Raw genomic sequence first — 13,569 nt, 5'->3', positions numbered from 1 at the left:
ATGTACAAGAAAGAAGGGATACCACTTCAAAGTGCTGCCAGCAAAGTTTAATAAGTTCTCTTCTTCCCATATATTGATGTGTGTTGTGTTGGGAGGGCATGCAGTTGGTTAATCAGTATCATAAAAAAATAAACGAGTGGAGTTTGCAATTAAAAGTTCCTAATAAAAGGAGTGGGAGTCTCCTCTTTCCAATTCTACAAGCCTCCTGCCTTTTTAGCAGTCTTTATTCCTAGTCCTGAGCTTCTTCATTTTGCTGGCCTGGCAGCAGTAATCCTGCATCTCCTGCCTTGCAAGGGCAATCAGTAGTTCGTACACCTCCCCAGTGAGCCGGGGATCCAGTTTTGGTTCTTACAGGGTGTACTCGTCCTTCAGTGATGAGAGGGATTCCCCTTTCTCCGAGCAGGGTGTAAAGAAATAAAGTCATCTCCCTTTGTTTACCTGGCCAACTTTAAATGCTCCTTCCCACTAATTATGGTCTTTTATCTCTGCTTTGTTGGCCTCTTAGGAGTTGCAGATGTGCAGCTCCTTTCCAGCTGGAGAGGTTTTGAACTCTTTTTTGTTTATGGGGTGCAGCATCTACCTTTCCACAATGTTGATAGAAAAAAATAACCCACCCAAATACATCTGCCATTTGGAATGATCTTTCCCATAAAAAATAAATTATCCTTCTGTCGTTACATAACTCCAAATCACAGAGCAGCAGGACAACAGAACAACTGAAAGTGAAATGGTAACAATCAAATGTTGCCACTGAGAAGATTAACATCGTTTAACATTGTTAATCTTCTGGATTTTACGCCCTGTATTGCTTTTAAGATTGTTTCTGGGCCAGATGCTAGTACTTTGGTGCAAGTGGCTCACTGCTGCTGTCAATACCTTTATTGGGAGCATACAGAAGAAAAAATGTTTGAAAAGGCTGGAACCTTGGTGGACAAAAGTCCTGCTTGGTAAACGCTTGTGAAAGCTTCAGGCAACAGATTCCTTTAAGATTTGTAGGAATTCGGCACTGACAACCCGGTTTGTTTTTGAAAATGCCATCTGATGGAAAATCACAAATCAGAATGTTGACCGAAGAAAGTGTGTTGTAACAGTATGTCCTAGAAGCCAAGAGGGTGGTAGTGACGATATAAAAAAGGTTATGGATTTAAACATGTTGGATGGATTATAATCCCACTGTCTGGAGATGGGAAAGACATCCTTAATATCAGAAGAACAGGCTTCACTCCAGACCCAAACAAGCCCTTAAGTTGCACAATTGTCTTTCAATTTCTCTGTGTATTTCTATAACACAGGGTCTGCCTCAAGAAAAATGCAAAAGCATGGGGTTGGGGCAAACCAGGCAATCCTACTTTTTTAAGCTTTTCCAGAAAACTTTACCTACGTATTGAACATTGACATTGAAAGCATCGGTCATTACATCATTGATTTTATAGCAACTAAGGTTATGCTGTGTACATTACAACAGTTCACATGACCACCGAATCAGGGAAATACTTGAGCTGGAAGCTAGTCATTTGTTTTTATTAGTTTCCAGTGAAAGCACCCGGAACATAGGGCTGGTAGAGGAGTATGCAAAGGGAGAATCCCTCCTCTTGATTGGAGTGCACACCTAGGTTAGCACGCAGTGACGCCAAAAGTGCTGCTTGAGCCGAGGCTTGGATTGGCTTTGTAGGAAAAGCTACAGACTGCAGACTCAAATTGTTTTTCTGAGTGAAGATATTTATAGGATTTTTAACAACTGTAATTGCATTTGTTCCTTGACCTTTGTCTCCAAACTATTTAAATAAAACACATTCTCGGAATGTTATATGAAGGTACGCCTTGTCTCCTATGAAAGGAGTGAAGAAGCAGAAACATCTTGTTTGGTACTTGCTTTCTCACACATCAAGACTGCAGCTCCTAGCCTACAAACAAGGTCTGCTTTTATGTACAGCAAGGTATAGGGAAACTGCTAAACAAGGGTTGGCCTAGGTTGACTGACAAGCATCAGAAAAGCAATATGGAGACAGTGAGAGTATTTAATGCTCCGTCTTGCTGACTTCATTATTTTCCTATTAATAGAGCTAATAAAAAATGCTCTAAAGATGGCCTTTGGAGCTAAGGGAAGAGCTATGTAGTGTCCTCACAATCAGAGAGAAACTATTCTGCTGAAAGCCAGCACATAGGTTTATTATTTTTTGAACATTTCTCTTGTACTTCACAAACTCCTGCACTGTGTTTATTTGAAAAAAAAAACACAGCTTGAGCCTCTGTGAGGACACAGGAAAGCCTGTGCACATCAAAATGCCCTTTGGCCTAAGGGAAGGTGGTGCATTAAGCTGAGAGCCAGGAGGTTATGAGTTTCATACCTCATACGTACTCCAAAACTTTGTTGATAGAAATCTGCTTTTGTCAACATAGCCGTGGGGGTGCCTACAGACAGTACCTCCAAACTGACAAAACTCCAAGTTTCTGTTTGTAAAATAGCCTCACCTGCCTTTGTGCTGTCAGTTTACCCCAGCCTCTGGGTATGGGAAAAGATTCGCACCGCAGCCAGCTACAGCAGTCCTCCAGCACCCATGCTAGCCCTACTGATTGTGGGTTTTAACTCCAAGGACCCACGTTCAAAGTGACTGGAAGCCTGACTTCCTCTTTAAATTGTGTTTTCTTCAAGCATGCCATCTTTATGGGTGCCTTTGAGTGAGGAAATGAATGTGGCACAGAACCCCAGGTGTGCGCCCAGCCCCTTGCTCCCCCCTGGGGCAGAGCTGGGGTCCTCAGCCTCCTCAAACCCTAACTGGGGGAAAAACTGTGTGGGGGCACCTTCAGAGAAATCTCTGTAATTGCAACACACATGAAAAGAGCCCATAGCGTGCAGGTCTCTGGGAAGGAGTGGGGCTATGAGCAACACAGTGCGTGGAGGGCCAAAACTAATGATGCCCCCTAGGTTTGCAACTGTGCTGCCTTAGATATTCAGCACTGCAGGGCTTCTCCTGTCTCCTGCCCTTTCTCCTCCTGGGAACTGTGCAAGAGTCTAACCATTAGCTTGTCCTCACTGCCAATGTTTTAAGATAACTTACCTGATGGTGATGATCCTATTGACAAGGAGTAAAAAAAGAATGATGCAGATCTCCAGCACCTCCCCAGATGACAATCTGATCATCAAAGCCAGCGTTGGTCGTAACAGAGAACAAGTGGCAAGGACAGAAAAGGCAGTCTGATAAACAGCAGCTTTTCATTGCTTCTTGCCCTCACCATGTGCTGACTTTCAGCTCAGCACCTGATCCCCCAACTCAGTTTGTGTTTTGTGCATATGCACTCCCTGACAAAGAGTCCCTCCCCAGCTTTCCTGCAGGCCCCCATTAGGTATTGGAAGGCTGCTGTGGGGTCTCCTCAGAGCTGCCTCTTCCCCAGGCTGAGACCTTACAGCGGCCTTCCAGTGCGTAAAGGGAGTCTATGGCGAAGCTGGGGGGGGGACTGTCAGGGGGTTGTAGTGATAGGACAAGGAGTTAAGGCTTTAAACTAAAAGAGGGTAGATGTAGATTAGAGGTAAGGAGAAGATTCTTCAGAGGGCTGTGAGGCACTGGCCTAGAGTGCCCAGAGGAGCTGTGGCTGCCCCATCCCTGGCAGTGCCCAAGGCCAGGCTGGATGGGGCTTGGAGCAGCCTAGTCTGGTGGGAGGTGTCCCTGCCCATGGCAGGGGGTGTAATTAGATGATCTTTAAGGTCCCTTCCAACCTAAACCATTCCATGATTCTACGTCTTTTTCACTCTATATATGCTGATAGCTCAGGGGCTAGAGAGGGGGGTGATGGTTGTGTTTGCACGCTCTTGGATCTAATTGTTGCAGGAGGGTTTTTCAAGGCTCTCATTTATCTGGAAACCACAGTCCCTTTATCTCAGCTGTGATCTCCAGGACTCCCTCACACACTGTCCTTGTGGTTCCCTGTCCCTGAGCCATTCTTTCACCCATGGCATGACTGAGCACTTAAAGTTCAGTAAAATGCCAAAGCCCTAACCTGTCCTCTAAAAGCACTGGAATTTGCTTTTTCTGCCCTCTGCTCAGCTGCAGCTGGAAAACCAGGCAACAAAGCAGAGCCTGCAAAGAGGTAAAACGCTGTGGGTGCTCGCTGCACAGGCCTGCTCGTGCCTCCTAGCAAGAGAAGAATGCCTTGCTGCCTTACCATGGCAGCACTGCTGGGCACACCAGCAATGAGGTTTCTTTGCAGGCAGCCTTCCCTCTGCACCACTTGTGTGAAAAGCCAACACAGAAGTGCCAGGAGTTGGCAACAATTATGATGAAAGCTAAGATAAATAGATAAGTATCCTGGCTCTTTTTTGTTGGCAACCTTTAGCATGTTGTAAGGGCACAGCTTCTACAGTTGCTGGAGAGTACTTGGCAAAGAACAGGCATTCAAATGGAGATACATTTTGGGAGCTGATGAACAGATCAGGTGCTGCAAAGGGTAAAAAGACCAAATGTAGTGTGGACTGCTAGGAAGCAACTATACCTATGAGAAAAATTATGGTTTCTGACAGCAAACCGAATTCCTGCAAAGCTGCTTAACCGCCAAGCTTGGGCGATGGAGACACAGGAGTATAATTCAATGCACTAGGGTTTTCTGACTTTGACCAGCTTTCCAGACTCTGCACCCAAACTAACAGGCCTTCAGGGCCCAGAACTGCCCAGGAGAGGGTGAGGGGGAGCTGTCGACCTCCAGGATGCATGCAGGTACACTGCCGTCCCGCCCCGACCTTACTCAGAGCTGCGGGGCAGTGTGCTGCAGCACCATGCAGCAAACTCTCTCCTTACCTCCAGACAGCGTCTCCTGCAGCTGGAGCTGTGCCATGCTGGCACCAGCTTGGTAAACCATACGCTCTGCTGCCTGCTATGAGCCACCGTTATTATTGTCAGCAAAATCCTGCCGTAACCCATTTGTCTAATCTTTTCTGTGGTCTTGTGATGATCATTTTCTGTGCTTCACAGCTTTTATTGCTACAACCTTGTTAGTCTTTCTTCATAGGCCTCACAGATTCTTTGTCTCATAAGACACCACCTGACCTAAGAGGGTGCCCAAAGCTGTTCTTACTAGAAGTAGCGATGGAATCCAGGCTCTAATATGACAGCTTTAATTTCCATCTATTAATTACAGACACAGAAAAAATTACAATCGCTGTTAACAGTTGGCAAACTTGGACATAAAAAGAGACTGTGCATATTCTTTCTCCTTATCCTTTGCTCACTCTGTCCCACTATTATTTTTTCCTGCAGAAATACATAATTGATCTTACATACAGCACAGCGCAGAAGTTTCTTTTGGATGGAAAGCACGAAAAAGCAATGCCTGCAGCCTTGCATGCATTGCGTTTCAGCACTGAAGTGTATGGCTCAAGTTCTGTGCAATTGGTGCCTGCTTATCTCCTCTTGGCTGAGGCCTGCGTTGGTAAGCACTGGTCTAAATAGTAACTTTGGCAAGGGCAAGATCTCCCTTGGATCAGGTTTCCGGATTCCTTGTACCATTTATCAGGGAAGGACCAGCTCTGCATTTCAGCATGGTGCCATGTCTCTACTCTGCCCTGCCTCAAGGGCATTCCAGAGAGATTTGAGAAGTTACTCCTCCATTTTCTGCATGAGTCTGGGGAAAAGAATCACTCATCTGTGGTGAGAGATCAATGAAAGCAAATGAAATGTTTTCTCCGTCTCTACCAATTCCCACATGAGAACCAGTATAAAATTCTATTGTTTACCTCTGTGGCTTCACAGAACTCTCAAAAGCATTAAATTCCCAAGGGTGGTTGGTTGGGCTGTTTTCTCCGGGAACCAGCACATTTCTGAGGCCATTGCATCAGAGGAACACCTCAGTTCATTCGCAGAAGTGAGCTCCACCTGAAGCAGAGCTTTTTCTCATTGTGTGCTTTATAAAAAATGTCGAGTTAGGACCCTCTGTGCAGAGAACTGGTCTCCTCAGCTGCAAACATAAAGGACTGAGAAATTAAATTTAAACTTTTAAAATTAAAGGTTGGACTAGATGATCTTAGAGGTCTTTTCCAACCTGAATAATTCTACAATTACTGTTACCATTACAGTTACTGTTATAGTTACCATTACCATTGCTGTTATACCAGTTACCATTACCATTGCTGTTATAGGAGTATCCACAGTACTCTACTGGCAAAACTGAGCAATCTCAAGGATTGTTGTAAAATGGGGTGGTGAGCTAAGGGAAAAAATCACATCAGTAATTCTAGTGTGATAATACACTAGTTGTTAGTGGCTGCCTGGAGCTAGCCTGTTTTGTACACGTCTTTCAGAGGTACTGAATGCAATACACAGTTTCTGGTTTCTCTCCTGGCTCTAGCCTGCCTGCAGGTTAGCTTCTGAACACCTGCCTGACTGAGGAGCACGCCGAAGAGGGGAATGCACAAACTAGGTCTTCATGTCGAGCTACAGCAAAGGGATAGCTGGCAGTATCCTCTGCATTTCTAAATGCGAAATTATCTTTATCCTGCTTTTTTTATTTTTGTAATTTCAGGTGTTGGCCATCATCTGCAGGCATCTAAGTATCTCTCCCAAGCTCAGTGGATTGTCCTCAGAACTCCAGACTGCAGCGCTGCAGTTCAGCATAGATTACATCGCAGTCTGGGGCTTCTCTGTGCTGCTGAAGGAAACCTTGAACAGGCTTTATATCACCTGGCAAATGACGTAAGCCAATTAAAATACAGCAACGCTTCAATTTTCCTTCCTTCCCTAGCTTTTCCAGATCCTATGGAAAACCTCAGCAGACAGTTTTTTGGGATTGATCTTAAGTACCAGAAGAGTACTTGTTAGCAACACTTGACCTGTGCAGTCTAAGACACCTGTGTATCCGTGTGCTAGCTAAAGTTGTGTTTTACCATTTACCATTATTCTCTTGAGTGATACATAACTTGGTTTTACTCGGTCTGCTTATAAATTTATCTATCGGTTTTGTTATGGTCCTGAGATGAACAGGCATTCCTACTACAAATTGGTATAGTTGCCTTTTATTCAACAGATAGGTTACTTTATATTTTGGCTGTCATTTTCCTTAATAATTTCCTGTTAGATGGCAATTCTCCATCATCCATTATTTAATGAATGCATTACTTAACTATTTAAATGTCTGGTTCAATAACATTTTCCCCAATTCAAACTTTTTAGCCATGAGAGCAGTTTGTAAAATTTGAAGTCGTTATTGCCAGCAGTGTTCTTTGGGATGCTTTCCCTGTTATTTAATCCCCCAAAGGCAGATGGTCTCCATGACTTCCTATTTATGTCCCATATAGCCTAAATTTATCCAGTGCAGAGTGATGTATACCCACTACTGTTGAATTTGATAGCAGCTTTTTACAACAGCTTTGTGTGGGTGTAAACGATGACATAAAGTGGAGGAGAATTAGACACTTTCCATCGTAACAAATACAACCCTGTCTTTGTTCCGTTTGTAAACCTTCTGGGAGAGATTCCCTGCTATGCCACTGTATTTTTAGGTTCCCTGGATCTGGTGCCCAAAAGGAGTAAAGTAATAGTTGTTGTTTTTTTTTTTACTATTAGTGAGTTGCTGCCCTACATTAGAGCAGCCCAAGACCTGCTTGAATTCTGGCTGCGTGTCTGAGAACTGCTGAGAGTCACACGCCAGCTCAGAATAGCTGGAATGTACTACTGCAATGTACTGTTGCCTTCCCACTTCCCTCCCCTCACTTTGGCTGGGGCTTTGGGGGAGAAACAGCCTCCTGGGGCATGACTGGAGAGCTGAAAAGCAGCAACAAGTTGTTCGTCTGAAGAGGAGAGACATGAGTTGCACAGTAAGAGGTGTGGGAAACCCGTTCCACGCTTCAGCAGGGTACACGCCATGATAAGGAATCATCTGCCCCAACTAGAAGGATTTGGGGGTGTTGCAGTCATTTGTATAAAACACAAAATACAGGTTTTGTAGTAACATAGTTTATAGTTATAATGAGGTGTAACTAATGCTATAGTTATAGAAAGACAGAATGCTTGCAGTATTACTAATTTATAGTGAAAAATTTCCCAGGGTAGATATGAATGCTAAATTTCTGCATAATTATTTTTTAAATATTGTTTTCAGATTTACCTTGCTAGTTCTACATTTGGGCTAAAATCTATTGAGACCTCTGTAGGGTGTTTCCACATGGCTAATGTTTTCTTTCGCCAAAACAAAATGGACGTAGCAGGCTCGCTGTATGCTGAGGTTAGTAAAACCAATACTCATCCTGTATCTGTTTCTCAATTAGTTTATTATTATTATTATTCTGTGCACTTTCCAATGTTTTCCTGTTTCTGACTGCCTTTAATATGATGGTCACCATATCAGCATTTTAGCATCAATCTCAGAAACTGTTTTCATACGTATATATTTCCCTGAGTTAAACCAGAATAAATTCTATATGTGGTAAATATATGTATATACAAATATATATATATATTTATATATATATATAAGAAGTCTTCAGTTTTGGCAGCCGAACCTTGTTAAAAATAGCTTTACCACCACAAAAGGTTAAAGACATACCCAGATGTCTTTGAGATGGTGGCCAGAGTTTCCATAGCGAGGGAAGGGTGGCAGAGCAGCAACGGAATGTTAACCAGCAATGTAAAATTTAAGCAGAGTACCAGTAAAAAGTCGCGGTGATAAAAGCTTGTCAGCGTGCAAAGCAAAGGAAGGAACAAGAAGAAATTCTTCATTATGAGGGTGGTGAGGCACTGGCACAGGCTGCCCAGAGAAGCTTTGAATGCCCCATGCTTGGAGGTGTTCAAGGCCGGGCTGGACGGGGCTTTGAGCAACCTGATCTGGTGGGAGGTGTCCCTGCCCGTGGCAGGGGGTGGAACTAGATGTTTCTTAAGGTCCCTTCCAACCCAAACCATTCTGTGATTCTATGATTCTGTGAACGATTGTCTAACCACCATAATAACTGAAAAGAAAAAAAAAATCTTTAATTTGTTTAGCCTGATTTTCTGTGGTAAATGAGGCTTTGTCAGATAATGCAATCTGCCTCCACTCCCCTCACAAACATCCACCAAATTAGCTTTTGGTTAACAATTTAGTTAGATTTATTCGAGTCTGATGAAAATTAATAGATAGAGCAATGAAATTCCAGCTTGTGCTCCCACCGGGAGAAGAGCCATCAGATCTCTGTGTGAAAGAGCCAGCTCGGCAGCAGCTGGCCCACTAACCAGCAAGCACTTGGGGTATTGTGGCAGGGGCGTGCATTGCAGGACACGTTGTTTATAGAACAACGAGTTGCTAAACGCCATGCGTTCATACAAGTGAAATAATTCATTTACTTCCTGGTAGGTAACTGACATCTGGCATGCCTTTCTTATGAAGTCAGTTCAAACACAGGAGCAAATTCACAAGTCAAGAGCAGAAAAGTCTCCATTCACTGAGGACAAGGAAATCAGCGAAGACAATATGAGTAAGCACCAATAATTGTGCAAAAGTATTTGCAAGACAGGATTTTTAAAAAGTCCATACAGCTTAGTGTATGTAGTTACTCTGTTGGGTTTTGTACTGCATTTCTTTAGACCAAATTTAATCAGAATCATGGGTATTTATGCTTAGTAGATAGTGCTGGATGAAACAAATGAGACCACTTTAGAAATGAAGGTGTTCAAGTGAAAACACAGTGTTCCCCTTTTGGTTTACCTGCTCCTTTTCACAGCACCCTTTGCAGTGACTTCAACAATACAAGATTTTTGTCTTTCAGGATTTGATTCCACTTGAGCATTCTTGTTTCTTGGCAGCTCCTTTCTGTCCATTTAATTATGTGAAAGTGATATTTCATCTTACTTAGGTAGGTTTCCATCTGAAGCAGTAGGACACGGTGGAATAGCATATGCTGATAATGGAGAATACTCTCGGAAGAATAGCTGGGGAATCTCCCAGTAGGACGTAGGGGAAGTTGCATGAAGCATTAAGAAATATGCTAGGTTGCATGGTACTACCCTACACTCCACTGAAGTGAAGTAACTAGGAAAAGACTAGGCTCTGTTCCTTGTCTTCTTTTAACCATCTATGCTCATAAGAATATTGTCAGAGAAGAAAAATGTTTCTGCAAATCTCCATACCTGGCATTCTCTCAAGCAGTAGTTGCTTCAGTAGGAACCACACAAGGCAGGGCTACATGATTCCATCTTTGGTTATGACAGGAGTATGAAAGTTGCTCTTTTCATGCAGCTGTTATGACTTCACATCCTAACTAAAGGCTAATCAACACAATTACTGACTGGATGAAAAGATATCTGTTAATGGGTACGGAATTTGCATGGAGCTGGGATACCACATTGATGCTTGTAGTAGAAATGCTTTGATGTCTAGAAGAGATAATTGGTTAGTTTTGAATATATTATCTCGTATACATACATCCAACAAGTTTATTTCATTTGTGATACAGCTGAAGCCCAGCAAGCAGAAGCAATTCAAGTACTGAATGCAGTACTAGATACCAGAGAACAGGCACTGAAGCAACAACCTGGCGAAACTGCAAAAGTTTTACATGCTCTTGCAATGCTTTATTATCTGATTATGGATTTATCAAAGGTAAGTTTCACCAGGTGAAAGGGTGCAGGAGGGTTCCCTCGCTCTGCTTCAGTGTTGGCCCCATCCCACAAAAGGAGGAACACAAGCCAGTCCTGGCACTTGTCCTGAGTGCACAACTGCCTCGGAGCACAGGATAACCTAAGGCAAATCTGCCTTGGCAGCTCTGCATGAAGCCAGCCCATGATTTGCACCCTGTCAAGGTTAAAAAAGCCCACCGGATCTGTTTTGATCTCTGCCACACCATCCACAATGGGTCCTGTAGTTACTCACTTTTTCTAGGTTTGTCCTTTATCTGGGGTGTACCTGGTGTAGTGTACCTGCCTGTCATAAGCCACATTTAGACATCAGTTTGGATGTTAAGCAGCAAGAAGAACATAGGTCTTGCATGTGTCTCTACTTGAGCAATATTCCCTGCATCTACCATGATGTTTATGCAGGTTTACACTATCGGACCTTGTAATTCAGTTTTGAATTTGTGCTGCTTTATTTGAGAGATTATGTCTAAAAATTTCAGGTGCAACTGCTAACTTCAGTGTCCAGTTCTCTGCATTCAGAGTAATGGATTTTGAGAAAGTGCTGAACACTAACCATCTAGAAATCGGGCCTTTTTGTTTGGGATAAGCAATCAGAAACTCAAGTTTCTTCTGCCTGTGATTTGAAGGGTGAAAATACAGATTATTAATGGTCTCTTCATTGTACTAGAGAAAGCCATAGGATTTGGAAGACACAAAGAAACAAATTTGAATTAGAAAGAAGGCAAAGCTTTGTAATTGTGAGAATGTCTAGTCACTGGATGAACTGCTGAGGGAATTGAGGGATTTAGTTCAAACTGAGTCAATACAGCTGTTTTTGCCTGAAATAGCTTTGAGAATGTTCAGATGAACTACTGTATCAGATGGGAGGTAATGCTCTCCAGTAGGAGGAGCTGGGGTTAGTAATCTCTTCTGTCTGCACCACTGGATCCTAAATATGATATCTGTTTGCAGCTTTACTCTCTCCTCTAAAGCAGCTTGTACAGGTCACCCTCTGAAACAGGCAGCTGAGTGACTGGAGCCTGGATCTGATCCAGTGCAGCTATTCCAATGAGCCTCTGCAGGTATTTTAAGTACTCCTTGAGAAAAGCCAAATTCTTGACAATTACATTGTCTTTTTTGTTTCATTCCAGGCTTATGAAATGGGGACAAAAGCCTTTGACCTGCTGAAACAACTGCCCCAACAAGAATCTCTAGAAGCCATTGGCCATTTGTTAAAGTTGATTACCTCCAACCCTTTCTACACAAAATAAGGAGCTCTTTCTACCAGAGCCAGGTCCTTGGCTACAGATCCTAGTTATCTAACTATGCTGCTGAAAACAATAAAAATACATTACAAGGCATAGGTCCTGTCTGCTATTGTCATCTTTCTAGATGGGTCCTTTTCCATCTCCAGGTGTTTGAAAGTTCAGCTTTGTGGTATTAGCTTATTTTCACATGCTCGTCAACCTCTGTAGACTGTTATGGAATAACAGCATGAGGGTGGGAAACAGAAGCACAACCATCACAAGATGCATAAATTGTTATCTACTTGCTTATGTAAATAAGCACAACTGCCTTTTACATCCTCATGTTGTCTGTTCAGAAGCTAAGATCAGCTGACATATATTTGTTACTGTTTTCCTCAATTTTCTTTTCACTTTCATGAGTGAGATACCATGGAGAGATATGGGAGGAACCCAGGGAAGGTCTTCACTACATTCCTAACTTGGGTGGTTGACACCTGCTCCCCCAAACATGGCTGGGCTTGCTCAGGTGTTTCACCTTTCTGTAATACCCCTCAGTCTCCAACCATGGTCTCACTTTTTGCAGCACTTTAGAGGACTCCCATAGCTCTGGACACTGAGGGACTCATTTGTTCCACTCATGGGAGAACTTGCATCCAGGAGGACCCATGAGAACAGCATCAAGTGCTGTGAGCATGCTGGTCAACGGACTTGAGGCAAAAGATTAAAAAGCCAGCTAGCCTTTTAGCCAAGCAGAGCTTGCAGCCCAAATAAGTGATTTCCTCATGTCCGAGAGCTTGCCAGCACATCAGCATCCTGTTGTCTCTGGTGTCTTGGTCCCCCAGGAGGACCAAGTTCCCTGAGTTGCTGTGTGCTGCTCCCCATAGGCTCCCATCAAACTGGCTGCCAAGCTCTCATGGGCTTCCTTGCAGAGCAGAGAAAGAACAGTAGGGCACTGAGTATGTGTGACCCTTGGTGTGTGAAGGCCAAGAGGCATTAGAGAAGGGCTAGAGAAGCCCTGAGAGAGCCAGCCCTGTACCTGGAGGCGGCTGTACAGTGAGCTTGGTTCAGACGCTGAAGCATGTGACAGCCTTGCACAGCTGGGAAAGAGGTTAAGGGAAACTTGCCCTGCTGCTGAGGTCTGGATTCAGCTGAGCATTAAGCCCACGATTAAGTCTCATTTACTTCAGGAGGATTTATGAATGCATTTAATTGCCTTGCTGAATTGGGATGGAGTCAAGTACGCTTTTAAATGCTTCGTCGAGCTGGGACCTGAACAATTAGAAAGGATTGATGTTGCTGGTAAAGGGAAAGCCACTCACCCCAGTTCAACTGATTTTAATTACAGAGGGTAGAATAGCTCTGAGCAGTACACGCAAGGCGACCCACAGCAGACAGACTTGGGGGCAGGTGGGAGGCCTCCAAATTCTGCTATGGGAGATGCTGGTGGACACATCCACCCTCATATTTCCACTCCAGCCGACCAGGGCAGCTCTCACTGGGGGATGCCAGCAGCCAGGATGCTCAGCGCCTGCTGGCACCGTGCCTCAGGACACGGGGGATTTGGATCACTGTGGCTGGGGATTTGGAGGCAGTAATCCCCCCAGGGCATGCCACAGCCAGGCTGTCTCTGCGTGACGTGTCAGGCTGGTGTCCCCTCCATGGCGGTGCCACACAGCACAGTATCACTGTTCCTGGCTATTTAAAGCAATGTGAAAATTAATTTTTCATAGGTTTGAGGGCCAGGCATCTCC

The 13,569-nt window shown here is 43.9% G+C and overlaps 1 protein-coding gene across 1 annotated transcript; it reads left to right on the top strand.

Annotated features, from left to right (window-relative positions):
• The first annotated feature begins 1,801 nt into the window (after positions 1–1,801).
• ZMYND12 (zinc finger MYND-type containing 12) lies at positions 1,802–12,160 on the top strand. Its single transcript, XM_035344954.1, has 7 exons — positions 1,802–1,814; positions 5,185–5,421; positions 6,511–6,680; positions 8,086–8,208; positions 9,313–9,433; positions 10,412–10,557; positions 11,723–12,160. Exons 1-7 carry the CDS (start codon positions 1,802–1,804, stop codon positions 11,840–11,842), a joined length of 930 nt encoding a protein of 309 aa, XP_035200845.1. The 3' UTR covers positions 11,843–12,160.
• The last annotated feature ends 1,409 nt before the right edge of the window (positions 12,161–13,569 follow it).

Source organism: Oxyura jamaicensis, chromosome 21 (assembly GCF_011077185.1).
Source record: "Oxyura jamaicensis isolate SHBP4307 breed ruddy duck chromosome 21, BPBGC_Ojam_1.0, whole genome shotgun sequence".
NCBI lineage: Eukaryota > Metazoa > Chordata > Aves > Anseriformes > Anatidae > Oxyura > Oxyura jamaicensis.
Note: the sequence above shows the minus strand (reverse complement) of the source record. Positions and strands in the feature narration are given on the sequence as shown.

Coding starts and splice junctions, on each gene's coding strand:
- ZMYND12 (XM_035344954.1), top strand. Junction 5,422..6,510: donor CTTGGCTGAGGCCTGCGTTG/GTAAGCACTGGT, acceptor TTGTAATTTCAG/GTGTTGGCCATCATCTGCAG. Junction 8,209..9,312: donor CAGGCTCGCTGTATGCTGAG/GTTAGTAAAACC, acceptor ACTTCCTGGTAG/GTAACTGACATCTGGCATGC.